We start from the raw sequence: 15,083 nt of genomic DNA, 5'->3' as shown, positions 1-15,083 counted from the left end.
TGAGTGTACCACCACGGTACATTTCATTTGTAATGTAAACAGGATCTAGATGTATTTTATCCAAAACAAACTTCCAGTAGTGTGTGTCTACATTGTATGGGTGGCCCCAGTAGGAAACTAAACCATATCCCTGGCATGGTGCCACGTACTACCAACTGACCCAGTTATTTACAGAGCATCAGTCCCAATACAGTAGTTTATATTCAAACTGTCAGCCTATGTGCAATAAAATAATCTGCCCTTCTTTTCTGCCTCTGTGTGGTGTTCTACACATTATAAATCACTTCCTACCTCACCAGTTGAAATGCCATCCAATGTCCCCTGGTGGTAAGCTGTGGAACTACAGTTATCACCAGCATGTGAAATGTGGACATTAACTACGACATAGTACCTACCGTCTGCTGTGTGTTCCTGATGGGGATGGAACCTAGAACTCTGATTAAATGAACCGGAGCTACTAAACTTCTGTACTCCGTCTACACACATTACAGCCGTTTGTAAGTCAGGCGGGTGGTGAACGCCGTCACTCTGCACCAACCAGCTGAGCGATTGAAGCCAGTCTGTTGCCTCCCGTTCAACTAGTTCTGGTTAAACCCTGAATGGGACTGTTTAGAAACAGAATCCCTGCAACCAAAGGGTTACTAGTTGTCGTCAGCTACGTTGTATTTCACTGCATGTCGGCTGGAACAGAGAGAAGGGTTCCTGGTGGATCACCTCTCTAACAGGTCCCTGAGAGAAGGGTTCCCAGTGGATCACCTCTAACAGGTCCCTGAGAGAAGGGTTCCTGGTGGATCACCTCTCTAACAGGTCCCAGTGGATCACCTCTCTAACAGGTCCCAGTGGATCACCTCTCTAACAGGTCCCTGAGAGAAGGGTTCCCAGTGGATCACCTCTAACAGGTCCCAGAGAGAAGGGTTCCTGGTGGATCACCTCTCTAACAGGTCCCTGAGAGAAGGGTTCCCAGTGGATCACCTCTCTAACAGGTCCCAGAGAGAAGGGTTCCTGGTGGATCACCTCTAACAGGTCCCAGAGAGAAGGGTTCCTGGTGGATCACCTCTCTAACAGGTCCCAGAGAGAAGGGTTCCCAGTGGATCACCTCTCTAACAGGTCCCAGAGAGAAGGGTTCCCAGTGGATCACCTCTAACAGGTCCCTGAGAGAAGGGTTCCTAGTGGATCACCTCTCTAACAGGTCCCAGAGAGAAGGGTTCCTGGTGGATCACCTCTCTAACAGGTCCCTGAGAGAAGGGTTCCCAGTGGATCACCTCTCTAACAGGTCCCTGAGAGAAGGGTTCCCAGTGGATCACCTCTCTAACACGGCCCATGTCGGCTGGAACAGAGAGAAGGGTTCCCAGTGGATCACCTCTCTAACACGGCCCATGTCGGCTGGAACAGAGAGAAGGGTTCCCAGTGGATCACCTCTCTAACAGGTCCCAGAGAGAAGGGTTCCCAGTGGATCACCTCTCTAACAGGTCCCAGAGAGAAGGGTTCCCAGTGGATCACCTCTCTAACAGGTCCCAGAGAGAAGGGTTCCCAGTGGATCACCTCTCTAACACGGCCCAGAGAGAAGGGTTCCCGGTGGATCACCTCTAACAGGTCCCAGAGAGAAGGGTTCCCAGTGGATCACCTCTAACAGGTCCCAGAGAGAAGGGTTCCCGGTGGATCACCTCTCTAACACGGCCCAGAGAGAAGGGTTCCCGGTGGATCACCTCTCTAACAGGTCCCAGAGAGAAGGGTTCCCGGTGGATCACCTCTCTAACACGGCCCAGAGAGAATGGTTCCCAGTGGATCACCTCTCTAACACGGCCCAGAGAGAAGGGTTCCCGGTGGATCACCTCTAACAGGTCCCTGAGAGAATGGTTCCCAGTGGATCACCTCTCTAACACGGCCCAGAGAGAAGGGTTCCCGGTGGATCACCTCTAACAGGTCCCAGAGAGAATGGCTCCCAGTGGATCACCTCTCTAACACGGCCCAGAGAGAAGGGTTCCCAGTGGATCACCTCTCTAACAGGTCCCAGAGAGAAGGGTTCCCGGTGGATCACCTCTCTAACAGGTCCCAGTGGATCACCTCTCTAACAGGTCCCAGAGAGAAGGGTTCCCAGTGGATCACCTCTCTAACACGGCCCAGAGAGAAGGGTTCCCAGTGGATCACCTCTCTAACAGGTCCCAGAGAGAATGGTTCCCAGTGGATCACCTCTCTAACACGGCCCAGAGAGAATGGTTCCCAGTGGATCACCTCTAACAGGTCCCTGAGAGAATGGTTCCCAGTGGATCACCTCTCTAACACGGCCCAGAGAGAAGGGTTCCCAGTGGATCACCTCTAACAGGTCCCTGAGAGAATGGTTCCCAGTGGATCACCTCTCTAACACGGCCCAGAGAGAAGGGTTCCCAGTGGATCACCTCTCTAACAGGTCCCAGAGAGAATGGTTCCCAGTGGATCACCTCTAACAGGTCCCAGAGAGAAGGGTTCCCAGTGGATCACCTCTAACAGGTCCCAGAGAGAAGGGTTCCCAGTGGATCACCTCTCTAACAGGTCCCAGTGGATCACCTCTCTAACAGGTCCCAGAGAGAATGGTTCCCAGTGGATCACCTCTAACAGGTCCCAGAGAGAAGGGTTCCCAGTGGATCACCTCTCTAACAGGTCCCAGAGAGAAGGGTTCCCAGTGGATCACCTCTCTAACACGGCCCAGAGAGAAGGGTTCCCAGTGGATCACCTCTCTAACACGGCCCAGAGAGAAGGGTTCCCAGTGGATCACCTCTCTAACAGGTCCCTGAGAGAATGGTTCCCAGTGGATCACCTCTCTAACACGGCCCAGAGAGAAGGGTTCCCAGTGGATCACCTCTCTAACATGGCCCAGAGAGAAGGGTTCCCAGTGGATCACCTCTCTAACAGGTCCCAGAGAGAAGGGTTCCCAGTGGATCACCTCTCTAACAGGTCCCAGAGAGAATGGTTCCCGGTGGATCACCTCTCTAACAGGTCCCAGAGAGAAGGGTTCCCAGTGGATCACCTCTCTAACATGGCCCAGAGAGAAGGGTTCCCAGTGGATCACCTCTCTAACAGGTCCCAGAGAGAAGGGTTCCCAGTGGATCACCTCTCTAACAGGTCCCAGAGAGAAGGGTTCCCAGTGGATCACCTCTCTAACAGGTCCCAGAGAGAAGGGTTCCCAGTGGATCACCTCTCTAACAGGTCCCAGAGAGAAGGGTTCCCAGTGGATCACCTCTCTAACAGGTCCCAGAGAGAAGGGTTCCCAGTGGATCACCTCTCTAACATGGCCCAGAGAGAAGGGTTCCCAGTGGATCACCTCTCTAACAGGTCCCAGAGAGAAGGGTTCCCAGTGGATCACCTCTCTAACAGGTCCCAGAGAGAAGGGTTCCCAGTGGATCACCTCTCTAACAGGTCCCAGAGAGAAGGGTTCCCAGTGGATCACCTCTCTAACACGGCCCAGAGAGAAGGGTTCCCAGTGGATCACCTCTCTAACAGGTCCCAGAGAGAATGGTTCCCAGTGGATCACCTCTCTAACACGGCCCAGAGAGAAGGGTTCCCAGTGGATCACCTCTCTAACAGGTCCCAGAGAGAAGGGTTCCCAGTGGATCACCTCTCTAACACGGCCCAGAGAGAAGGGTTCCCAGTGGATCACCTCTCTAACAGGTCCCAGAGAGAAGGGTTCCCAGTGGATCACCTCTCTAACACGGCCCAGGTCTGAGCCAACAACAGGTGTGTGGATCACCTCTCTAACACGGCCCAGGTCTGAGCCAACAACAGGTGTGTGGATCACCTCTCTAACACGGCCCAGGTCTGAGCCAACAACAGGTGTGTGGATCACCTCTCTAACACGGCCCAGGTCTGAGCCAACAACAGGTGTGTGGATCACCTCTCTAACACGGCCCAGGTCTGAGCCAACAACAGGTGTGTGGATCACCTCTCTAACACGGCCCAGGTCTGAGCCAACAACAGGTGTGTGGATCACCTCTCTAACACGGCCCAGGTCTGAGCCAACAACAGGTGTGTGGATCACCTCTCTAACACGGCCCAGGTCTGAGCCAACAACAGCATTTACCACAAATGCAGAAACGTCACCTTTGGAAAAGCATCATTTCATTTAAACAAAAGACAAAACAGGAAGTCGGTTAATTCAAATGTTTTTTTTTTATATATTTCAGTAAAATCTACTTGAATACACTTTGAAACAAGAGTACAACAAAATAGAATATACTTCAAATGTTGAATATACAAACTAGTTCAGTCCGAACAGCTTTCTCCCTCTTCATACGACTAAGGAAAGGTAGGGGGCGGAGCCAAGATGGCTGACGAGCAGTTACCCTAGAGACGGTTACCGTGGGGATGTAGATGTAGTAAGCCTATGGTCAAGGCCTACTAGAACCAACCAGGGTTGGGAGTCAATTCCATTTCTATTACAGTCAATGCTAATTTTTTATTATTTTTATCATTGAAGAGAATTGTAATTTCAGTCTACTTCCTGAATTGTAATGGTTTTGACCCCAAACCCTGTAACCAACCCACTGACCTGGGCTTCAGACTATAGTAGAACAATGGTATTGTTTTATAACACTGTGCTTGGTACAAGGTATCCAAAAAGATCAAGAAACCGTAACACACAAAAAAAAAGCTAAATTATCTTATAAACAATGAATGACAAATAAAAACAGATTATTCTAAGGCTGTTTTGTTGTGAATTGAATTCCCCCTAAACTGTATAATAGTTATATACACACACACACAAGTCCCTTTGGCTCTTTTTATTTTCCCCTTGTAAGAGCTGATCCTAGAACAGCCCGCAGTCTTGAAAGAGCTGATCCTAGAACAGCCCGCAGTCTTGTAAGAGCTGATCCTAGAACAGCCCGCAGTCTTGTAAGAGCTGATCCTAGAACAGCCCGCAGTCTTGTAAGAGCTGATCCTAGAACAGCCCGCAGTCTTTCGTGTGGTTTGTTTACGCACAGTGATTCGGCAAATCAAATGCTGGTCGTACACAGATACATTTCTATACAAACCCCCCCCCCCCCCCCCCCCCCTCCTCCATCTCTCTCCTTTCCAGTTCACATTTGTTTTGGTTTTTAATAATTAGCCTTTTAGTGTTCTCGTTTTGTCCGTTGTAGCTTAGTCAGCTAGTGTCTCATCTGTCAGAAACAGAACATGTAGTGATTTAAACTTGACTTGGTCCCTTTTTCTGAAGGAGATTCTTCCCTGTTGAAAAGTCATTGCTGGGTTCCTATGTTGGCTGGGTAACCGACAGTATTGTACGACTCAAATGACACCCTTATTCCCTACAGAAGTAGTGTACTGTATAGGGAATAGGGGGCCATTTGGGATGCATACTGGGTCTCCATAGAGATGAGGCTGTGGTAGGAAGGTAGACCCCCCCCCCCCCCCCCACCCCCATAGAGATGAGGCTGTGGTAGGAAGGTAGACCCCCCCCCCCCCCAACCCCCATAGAGATGAGGCTGTGGTAGGAAGGTAGACCCCCCCCCCCCACCCCCATAGAGATGAGGCTGTGGTAGGAAGGTAGACCCCCCCCCCCCCCCCCCACCCCCATAGAGATGAGGCTGTGGTAGGAAGGTAGACCCCCCCCACCCCCATAGAGATGAGGCTGTGGTAGGAAGGTAGACCCCCCCCCCCCCAACCCCCATAGAGATGAGGCTGTGGTAGGAAGGTAGACCCCCCCCCCCACCCCCATAGAGATGAGGCTGTGGTAGGAAGGTAGACCCCCCCCCCCCCCAACCCCCATAGAGATGAGGCTGTGGTAGGAAGGTAGACCCCCCCCCCACCCCCATAGAGATGAGGCTGTGGTAGGAAGGTAGACCCCCCCCAGGGTAAATCAGAGCTGGTTGTGGGTCTTTATAGTCTCTCAGTCATGTAGAAAAAGAGGAGGCTGTGGTAGGAAGGTAGACCCCCCCCCCCAACCCCCATAGAGATGAGGCTGTGGTAGGAAGGTAGACCCCCCCCAGGGTAAATCAGAGCTGGTTGTGGGTCTTTATAGTCTCTCAGACTGTCATGTAGAAAAAGAGGAACAAACTACGTGGGCAAAAACTGTACAAACAATGTTGAGGTGTGTGTGTGGTGTGTGGTGTGTGGTGTGTGTGTGTGTGTGTGTGTGGTGTGTGTGTGTCCGTACTTGTGGCCTCAACACTCCGGATCTTCTGACTTGATCTCAGGCGGGACCCTCCTCTGATTTAGACGACTACCGTGATGATCTCCGGTGCTTCCGGTAACGTGGTCTGGACGGGGAGGGCCTGTACCGTTTTAACGGTCAGCGTCTTGGCTTGCTGCTGCTGCTGCGGTTCTCTCGTCGCCGTGGCAGATCTCTTGATGATGCCGCTGATGATGTGGGATGCCGCCACCGGAGCGCTCTGATTGGCTGTCGTCGTCGTCACGGTGACCACCGCCGTCCCGGTCCCGCCACCTTGCGTCGTCGTGACGATATGATGTGTCTGTTGTTGTTGTTGTTGATGATGATGCAGCGTTGTGGGAACGGCCAGCCTCATCACCTTGGTCACGGGGGATACAATTTGTAATTCCATAAATGAAGACAATGTTTGAATTTGTAACAAAAATAAATAAATTAATACACAAAGAAACACATTAAGTCTGTGCCCAAATGCAATACTTTTATACTTGTATTTCAGTATTGATGTTTCAAAATATGTGTTTTCTGATTTTTAGCTTAAAATGGCCAATAAAAAAACTATTTTTAAAACAGACACCTGTGTCCCTGCAGCCATGGTAACATGAGGTGCCAGGGCTCGTACCCCCCAGGAGTTTGTCCCGCCCAGGAGAGAGATGCTGCCCGTCGGGGAACCCCCCAGGCCAGGCTTGGTCTGCTGCTGGTACTGGGCCAGCTGGTGGGCCGGGATGGTGATGATCTTAGCCAGTTGGACCGTGATCTTGTCTCCGTTCTCCGCTGTGGCTGGAACCATAGTGGGGATGGTCTGGATCACAACCTGGAGAGAAGAGATATGGTTAGGAACAGGTCTACACATTCTAGATCTATACAGTGGGGATAGTCTGGATCACAACCTGGAGAAGAGATATGGTTAGGAACAGGTCTACACATTCTAGATCTATACAGTGGGGATAGTCTGGATCACAACCTGGAGAGAAGAGATATGGTTAGGAACAGGTCTACACATTCTAGATCTATACAGAGTGGGGGGTCTGATTACAACCTGGAGAGATGGTTAGGAACAGGTCTACACATTCTACATCTATACAGAGTGGGGGGGTATGGATCACAACCTGGAGAAGAGAGATGTTAGGAACAGGTCTACACATTCTAGATCTATACAGAGTGGGGATAGTCTGGAGCGAAGAGATATGGTTAGGAACAGGTCTACACATTCTAGATCTATACAGAGTGGGGGGTCTGATTACAACCTGGAGAGATGGTTAGGAACAGGTCTACACATTCTAGATCTATACAGAGTGGGGGGTCTGATTACAACCTAGAGAGATGGTTAGGAACAGGTCTACACATTCTAGATCTATACAGAGTGGGGGGGGGGGTCTGATCACAACCTGGAGAGAAGAGATATGGTCAGGAACAGGTCTACACATTCTATATCTATACAGAGTGGTTGGGGGTCTGATTACAACCTGGAGAGAAGAGACATGGTTAGGAACAGGTCTACACATTCTATATCTATACAGAGTGGGGGGGGGGGTCTGATTACAACCTGGAGAGAAGAGACATGGTTAGGAACAGGTCTACACATTCTAGATCTATACAGAGTGGGGGGGGGTCTGGATCACAACCTGGAGAGAAGAGAGATGGTTAGGAACAGGTCTACACACTCTAGATCTATACAGAGTGTGGGGGGGGGGGGGGGGGGGGGTCTGATTACAACCTGGAGAGAAGAGATATGGTCAGGAACAGGTCTACACATTCTAGATCTATACAGAGTTTTGAATCGTGGACTTGGTTAGTATGAGGCGTGTCTGTGTCGCTCAGCCGTCTAACTGTCCATTCTGTCTACACTACAGAGTAGCTAGCTGACACACCAACTAGCGTGGTTACCCACCTTCGGTTGGGAGTTCGCGTTGCCCGTTGCCGTGCCGATGGGAGAGGCGTTGGCCAATTGGTACGTCGGTTGGCCTCCCGACGTCCCTGGCGCCTGTTGCACGGCAACCGTTGAGATCTTCTGGCCCAGTGACGTTGTCATGACTACAGGCACTTGCATGGCAACCCGTACAGTCCTGGAGACGGAAACGATAACAAAATGGAGTCCGTGACAAAGTTTTGTAAATACAAACTTACTAGATATCGCTAGATAGATAAACTGTTTTACATTCAGCATAAAGCCTGCGAAGTGAATTGTATGTTTCAGGGTCAGTATCAGGGTGTGTCTCTAACCTGGGTCCTGAGGAAGTGGGGATGATGGCCGTGTGAGAATGCTGCGTCTGGGTTCCGTCTGGCGCCGTGGAAATGGTCACTATCCTCGGAACCCCCCCCACCGCCGCCCCGCCCCCCGTCATCACCGCCTTGTTGCCCTTAGCAACCGGAGGATGGACTACGGTTCTAGTCCCACCCCTCAGGATGGTGGGCGTCGTGGCGAGCTCGGCCACGTTCAGTATCGTCTCCGACGAGGGCAGGACTCTCTCGTGGTAAGACTTCTCTGAGCCAATAAGATCGCCCGATCTGGAGTCGGCCTTGTCGTCCTCGATGACAACGATGTTCTTGGGCATCTCCTTGAACTGGTAGACCAGCCGCTGACCTTCGACCTTGGCCAGTATACCACGTTGGTAGTAGTATCTGGTAGAGAGGGAGGAGAGGGCGGGAGAGAGGAGAGTGAGAGAGAGGGAAGACGGAGGGAGGGAAATAGAGGAGGGAGGGAAATAGAGGAGGGAGGGAAATAGAGGAGGGAGGGGAATAGAGGAGGGAGGGGAATAGAGGAGGGAGGGGAATAGAGGAGGGAGGGGATAGGGAGAGTGGAGAGAGAGACGGAAGACGGAGGGAGGGAAATAGAGGGATGGGATAGGGAGAGAGGAGAGGGGGAGAGAGGGGGAAGACGGAGGGAGGGAAATAGAGGAGGGAGGGGATAGGGAGGGAGGGGATAGGGAGAGAGGAGGGAGAGAGAGAGAGGGAAGACGGAGGGAAGGAAATAGAGGAGGGAGGGGATAGGGAGAGAGGAGGGGGATAGGGAGAGAGGAGGGGGATAGGGAGAGAGAGAGGGAAGACGGAGGGAAGGAAATAGAGGAGGGAGGGGATAGGGAGGGAGGGGATAGGGAGAGAGGAGGGGGAGAGAGAGAGGGAAGACGGAGGGAAGGAAATAGAGGAGGAAGGGGATAGGGAGAGAGGGGGAAGACGGAGGGAGGGGATCATGTTCCTCAGAGGAACTCATCCAAACCAACAACCTACACAGCTAACTCAGCTTCCACAGTCAATGCCATTTCAAGTGCTAGACGGTTGTAGGGTAAACCCTCACCTCAGAGCCCGTCCCATGGTCTCATAGTTCATGTCAGGTTTGTTCTTGTGTTTGCCCCACAGCTTGGACACGGCCTTGGAGTCCACCAGCTTGAAGATGCCCTTCTCCCTCTGAGTCCACTTGATGTACCTGGGACACGTGTTCTTGTCCTGGAGCAAGTCCAACAGGAACTCCCACAGGTACGTGGTGCTGCCTGGGGGACCAGAGACAGACGGGTCGGTCGAACAGAGAGACAGGCGGGTCGGTCGAACAGAGATACAGGGGGGTCGGTCGAACAGAGAGACAGGCGGGTCGGTCGAACAGAGAGACAGGAGGGTCGGTCGAACAGAGAGACAGGAGGGTCGGTCGAACAGAGAGACAGGCGGGTCGGTCGAACAGAGAGACAGGCGGGTCGGTCGAACAGAGAGACAGGCGGGTCGGTCGAACAGAGAGACAGGCGGGTCGGTCGAACAGAGAGACAGGCGGGTCGGTCGAACAGAGAGACAGGCGGGTCGGCCGAACAGAGAGACAGGCGGGTCGGCCGAACAGAGAGACAGGCGGGTCGGCCGAACAGAGAGACAGGCGGGTCGGCCGAACAGAGAGACAGGCGGGTCGGCCGAACAGAGAGACAGGCGGGTCGGCCGAACAGAGAGACAGGCGGGTCGGCCGAACAGAGAGACAGGCGGGTCGGCCGAACAGAGAGACAGGCGGGTCGGCCGAACAGAGAGACAGGCGGGTCGGCCGAACAGAGAGACAGGCGGGTCGGCCGAACAGAGAGACAGGCGGGTCGGCCGAACAGAGAGACAGGCGGGTCGGTCGACAGAGAGACAGGCGGGTCGGTCGACAGAGAGACAGGCGGGTCGGTCGAACAGAGAGACAGGCGGGTCGGTCGAACAGAGAGACAGGCGGGTCGGTCGAACAGAGAGACAGGCGGGTCGGCCGAACAGAGAGACAGGCGGGTCGGCCGAACAGAGAGACAGGCGGGTCGGCCGAACAGAGAGACAGGCGGGTCGGTCGAACAGAGAGACAGGCGGGTCGGCCGAACAGAGAGACAGGCGGGTCGGCCGAACAGAGAGACAGGCGGGTCGGCCGAACAGAGAGACAGGCGGGTCGGCCGAACAGAGAGACAGGCGGGTCGGCCGAACAGAGAGACAGGCGGGTCGGCCGAACAGAGAGACAGGCGGGTCGGCCGAACAGAGAGACAGGCGGGTCGGTCGACAGAGAGACAGGCGGGTCGGTCGACAGAGAGACAGGCGGGTCGGCCGACAGAGAGACAGGCGGGTCGGCCAACAGAGAGACAGGAGGGTCGGCCAACAGAGAGACAGGCGGGTCGGCCGAACAGAGAGACAGGCGGGTCGGCCGAACAGAGAGACAGGCGGGTCGGCCGAACAGAGAGACAGGCGGGTCGGTCGAACAGAGAGACAGGCGGGTCGGTCGAACAGAGAGACAGGCGGGTCGGCCGAACAGAGAGACAGGCGGGTCGGCCGAACAGAGAGACAGGCGGCTCGGTCGAACAGAGAGACAGGCGGGTCGGTCGAACAGAGAGACAGGCGGGTCGGTCGAACAGAGAGACAGGCGGGTCGGCCGAACAGAGAGACAGGCGGGTCGGTCGAACAGAGAGACAGGCGGGTCGGTCGAACAGAGAGACAGGCGGGTCGGCCGAACAGAGAGACAGGCGGGTCGGCCGAACAGAGAGACAGGCGGCTCGGTCGAACAGAGAGACAGGCGGGTCGGTCGAACAGAGAGACAGGCGGGTCGGTCGAACAGAGAGACAGGCGGGTCGGCCGAACAGAGAGACAGGCGGGTCGGTCGAACAGAGAGACAGGCGGGTCGGTCGAACAGAGACCATATTTATCCCTCCCTCTACAGGCTTAAACAACAGGTTAAACTTCACAAAGAATATGGTTGATGAACACTTGGTTGTGGGAAAATTAAGTCCAAACCCCTTAATCAACACATGAAATCCTAGGGGTTTATGGAGGTGTCCTTTCTGTATGCTTGGTGTGTCCCACCTTTTCCTTCTCTGGTTTTCTTCTTGATGCTGAGGTCCGGCGATCCGTTGGACACAGCAGGCGGGTGGGTCTTTGGCTTCCTCCCCGCTACACAGACAAACAGACCAATAAAGTTATTCAAAAATCAATCAAATCAATTGACATGGGTCGAAGACATGAACATTTCACATTGCGTGCAATCTCCCAATATACGGCGCTCTGTCTACAAGATACAGCAAGTCCTATTTAACATCCACATCCTGTCTACAAGATACAGCAAGTCCTATTGACCATCAACATCCTGTCTACAAGATACAGCAAGTCCTATTGACCATCAACATCCTGTCTACAAGATACAGCCAGTCCTATATACCATCAACATCCTGTCTACAAGATACAGCCAGTCCTATATACCATCAACATCCTGTCTACAAGATACAGCCAGTCATATTTAACATCAACATCCTGTCTACAAGATACAGCCAGTCCTATATAACATCAACATACTGTCTACAAGATACAGCCAGTCCTATTTAACATCTACATACTGTCTACAAGATACAGCCAGTCCTATTTAACATCTACATACTGTCTACAAGATACAGCCAGTCCTATATAACATCAACATCCTGTCTACAAGATACAGCCAGTCCTATATAACATCAACATCCTGTCTACAAGATACAGCCAGTCCTATTTAACATCAACATCCTGTCTACAAGATACAGCCAGTCCTATTTAACATCAACATCCTGTCTACAAGATACAGCCAGTCCTATATAACATCAACATCCTGTCTACAAGATACAGCCAGTCCTATATAACATCAACATCCTGTCTACAAGATACAGCCAGTCCTATTTAACATCAACATCCAGTCTACAAGATACAGCCAATCTGACAAGTCAGTCCTCCTTACCATCAACATCCTGTCTACAATATACAGCCAATCTGACAAGTCAGTCCTCTTTACCATCAACATCCTGTCTACAAGATACAGCCAGTCTGACAAGTCAGTCCTCTTTACCATCAACATCCTGTCTACAAGATACAGCCAGTCTGACAAGTCAGTCCTATTTAACATCATCTTTATAGTACCTTTATCATTAAAACCATTTAGGCTCTTGAGCATTACTTTGATGTCTTAATCAACAGCCAGTATCTCCAATCAACAGCCAGTATCTCCAATCAACAGCCAGTATCTCCAATCAACAGCCAGTATCTCCAATCAACAGCCAGTATATCCAATCAACAGCCAGTATCTCCAATCAACAGCCAGTATCTCCAATCAACAGCCAGTATCTCCAATCAACAGCCAGTATCTCCAATCAACAGCCAGTATCTCCAATCAACAGCCAGTATCTCCAATCAACAGCCAGTATCTCCAATCAACAGCCAGTATCTCCAAATCAACAGCCAGTATCTCCAAATCAACAGCCAGTATCTCCAATCAACAGCCAGTATCTTCAATCAACAGCCAGTATCTCCAATCAACAGCCAGTATCTCCAATCAACAGCCAGTATCTCCAATCAACAGCCAGTATCTCCAATCAACAGCCAGTATCTTCAATCAACAGCCAGTATCTCCAAATCAACAGCCAGTATCTCCAAATCAACAGCCAGTATCTCCAATCAACAGCCAGTATCTCCAATCAACAGATAGTATCTCCAATCAACAGACAGTATCTTTGGGTAGTATTATGGAAAGTTTCTTGATTTCTCAGTGGATAGCCAGTATTCTATTCTGTCTTAGAGTCATCTTAACCTTCCTGACAGGTTGGTGGTCAGGCTCTGGTTCCTCTAGGAGGGTGACCTCCGTGTCCTCATCACTAACCTTTCTGACAGGTTGGTGGTCAGGTTCCTCTAGGAGGGTGACCATGTCCTCATCACTAACCTTTCTGATAGGTTGGTGGTCAGGCTCTGGTTCCTCTAGGAAGGTGACCTCCGTGTCCTCATCACTAACCTTTCTGATAGGTTGGTGGTCAGGCTCTGGTTCCTCTAGGAGGGTGACCTCCGTGTCCTCATCACTAACCTTTCTTCTTCCTGACAGGTTGGTGGTCAGGCTCTGACTCGTCTGGTTCCTCTATGAGGGTGACCTCCATGTCCTCGTCCATACAGTCTTCCGTAGACACCTCCACCACCGTCTCGGTCATCACGTCTGGACGCATCGCCGCGTGGATGAAGTCTGGGGTGGCCCCACACCCTGCCGGGATGAACACATCTAGTGGGACAAGAGGGAAAACGTTTAGGAGAGAGGAACGGTGTGTGTGTTCTGGTGGATGTGACGTTGTGTGATCACCAACATTCGTACGAAATCATCTGAGATCTACGACATCAATAATGTCTCTCTGTTCTTGTCTCTCGGCTGCTTATGGATGGAATATGTCATGGTGAATACCTGGGCTGCGGTCTCAATAATGTCTCTCTGTTCTTGTCTCTCGGCTGCTTATGGATGGAATATGTCATGGTGAATACCTGGGCTGCGGTCTCAATAATGTCTCTCTGTTCTTGTCTCTCGGCTGCTTATGGATGGAATATGTCACGGTGAATACCTGGGCTGCGGTCTCAATAATGTCTCTCTGTTCTTGTCTCTCGGCAGCTTATAGATGGAATATGTCATGGTGAATACCTGGGCTACGGTCTCAATAATGTCTCTCTGTTCTTGTCTCTCGGCGGCTTATAGATGGAATATGTCATGGTGAATACCTGGGCTGCGGTCTCAATAATGTCTCTCTGTTCTGGTCTCTCGGCTGCTTATGGATGGAATATGTCATGGTGAATACCTGGGCTGCAGTCTCAATAATGTCTCTCTGTTCTGGTCTCTCGGCTGCTTATGGATGGACTATGTCATGGTGAATACCTGGGCTGCTGCTTATAGATGGACTATGTCATGGTGAATACCTGGGCTGCAGTCTCAATAATGTCTCTCTGTTCTTGTCTCTCGGCTGCTTATAGATGGACTATGTCATGGTGAATACCTGGGCTGCGGTCTCCTCTCAGGCTGGTAACAGAGTCCATGTGCAGCAGAGCCTCGGCAGCCTCGATGGTCTTATCAGAACAGTAGATACTGGTGCCAGACTGTTGGTAATGGACGGACGCCTCCACTGAAACACAGAAAACACACGTTAGTGAGGGTGAAAAGCACCGCTGCAGGTCTGTACAGCCGCTGTAGACATTTCATCACTTGTACAGTACAGAGACGGGTTCTGATGCATCCTACTGGAAATAAAAGGTGTGTTTGGTTACCTCAAGACTGTTACCTCGGTTTGGTTTTTATTGTGAAAACACCGTCGGCGTTCCACCACTAACGGTTTACTACCAAACTAAAAGGCTGAGACACCTCAAATGGCTTGTTTACTACACCTCACACAGGACTTCTAAAGTCTGTCAAAGCTGACATCGTCTCTCTGGCGCCCCCTAGCAACCGTTCAGTCTCCAGTTACTATGGCCTAACTGATGTAGGATCAGCTGCAAATAAAAGTCTCTCTTTACCACTATGACCTACAGTGTCAGACTGATCTTAAAACAGATGTTACAGAGCATCAAGTAACTAACTAACCATACCTAACTAACTAACCATAACTAACCACAACTAACTAACCACAACCAACCAACCATATATAACTAACTAACCATAACAAACTAACCATAACAAACTAACCATAACAAACTAACCATA

At 51.4% G+C, this 15,083-nt stretch overlaps 1 protein-coding gene and 1 long non-coding RNA gene across 6 annotated transcripts in view; both read right to left on the bottom strand.

The window, feature by feature from the left end:
• Positions 1–5,952: 5,952 nt before the first annotated feature.
• The window catches only part of LOC110497190 (ETS-related transcription factor Elf-2), a 40,364-nt gene continuing 31,233 nt past the window's right edge, over positions 5,953–15,083 (bottom strand). For 2 of the 5 annotated variants that reach the window (XM_036971875.1, XM_036971876.1), the window contains exons 4-11: positions 14,383–14,508; positions 13,437–13,625; positions 11,426–11,512; positions 9,435–9,627; positions 8,363–8,761; positions 8,031–8,205; positions 6,717–6,953; positions 5,953–6,500 (exon numbers count right to left, since the gene is read on the bottom strand). In XM_036971875.1, coding sequence (XP_036827770.1) covers positions 6,186–6,500; positions 6,717–6,953; positions 8,031–8,205; positions 8,363–8,761; positions 9,435–9,627; positions 11,426–11,512; positions 13,437–13,625; positions 14,383–14,508 — 1,721 coding nt within the window. In that variant the 3' untranslated portion in view covers positions 5,953–6,185. Of the gene's footprint in view, positions 6,501–6,716; positions 6,954–7,716; positions 7,765–8,030; positions 8,206–8,362; positions 8,762–9,434; positions 9,628–11,425; positions 11,513–13,436; positions 13,626–14,382; positions 14,509–15,083 lie in introns of those variants that run through there. The other 3 variants (XM_036971877.1, XM_036971879.1, XM_036971880.1) reach the window with 3 other exon arrangements.
• Positions 12,499–13,430, bottom strand: LOC118946764. Its single transcript, XR_005041619.1, has 2 exons — positions 13,299–13,430; positions 12,499–13,238 (listed from the first exon to the last, which is right to left on the bottom strand). It is a non-coding gene; the product is annotated as an uncharacterized LOC118946764 (long non-coding RNA).

The sequence above is a fragment of the Oncorhynchus mykiss genome, unplaced genomic scaffold, assembly GCF_013265735.2.
Source record: "Oncorhynchus mykiss isolate Arlee unplaced genomic scaffold, USDA_OmykA_1.1 un_scaffold_85, whole genome shotgun sequence".
Classification (NCBI taxonomy): Eukaryota; Metazoa; Chordata; class Actinopteri; order Salmoniformes; family Salmonidae; genus Oncorhynchus; species Oncorhynchus mykiss.
The sequence above is the reverse complement of the archived record's forward strand: the minus strand, read 5'-3'. Positions and strand labels throughout refer to the sequence as shown.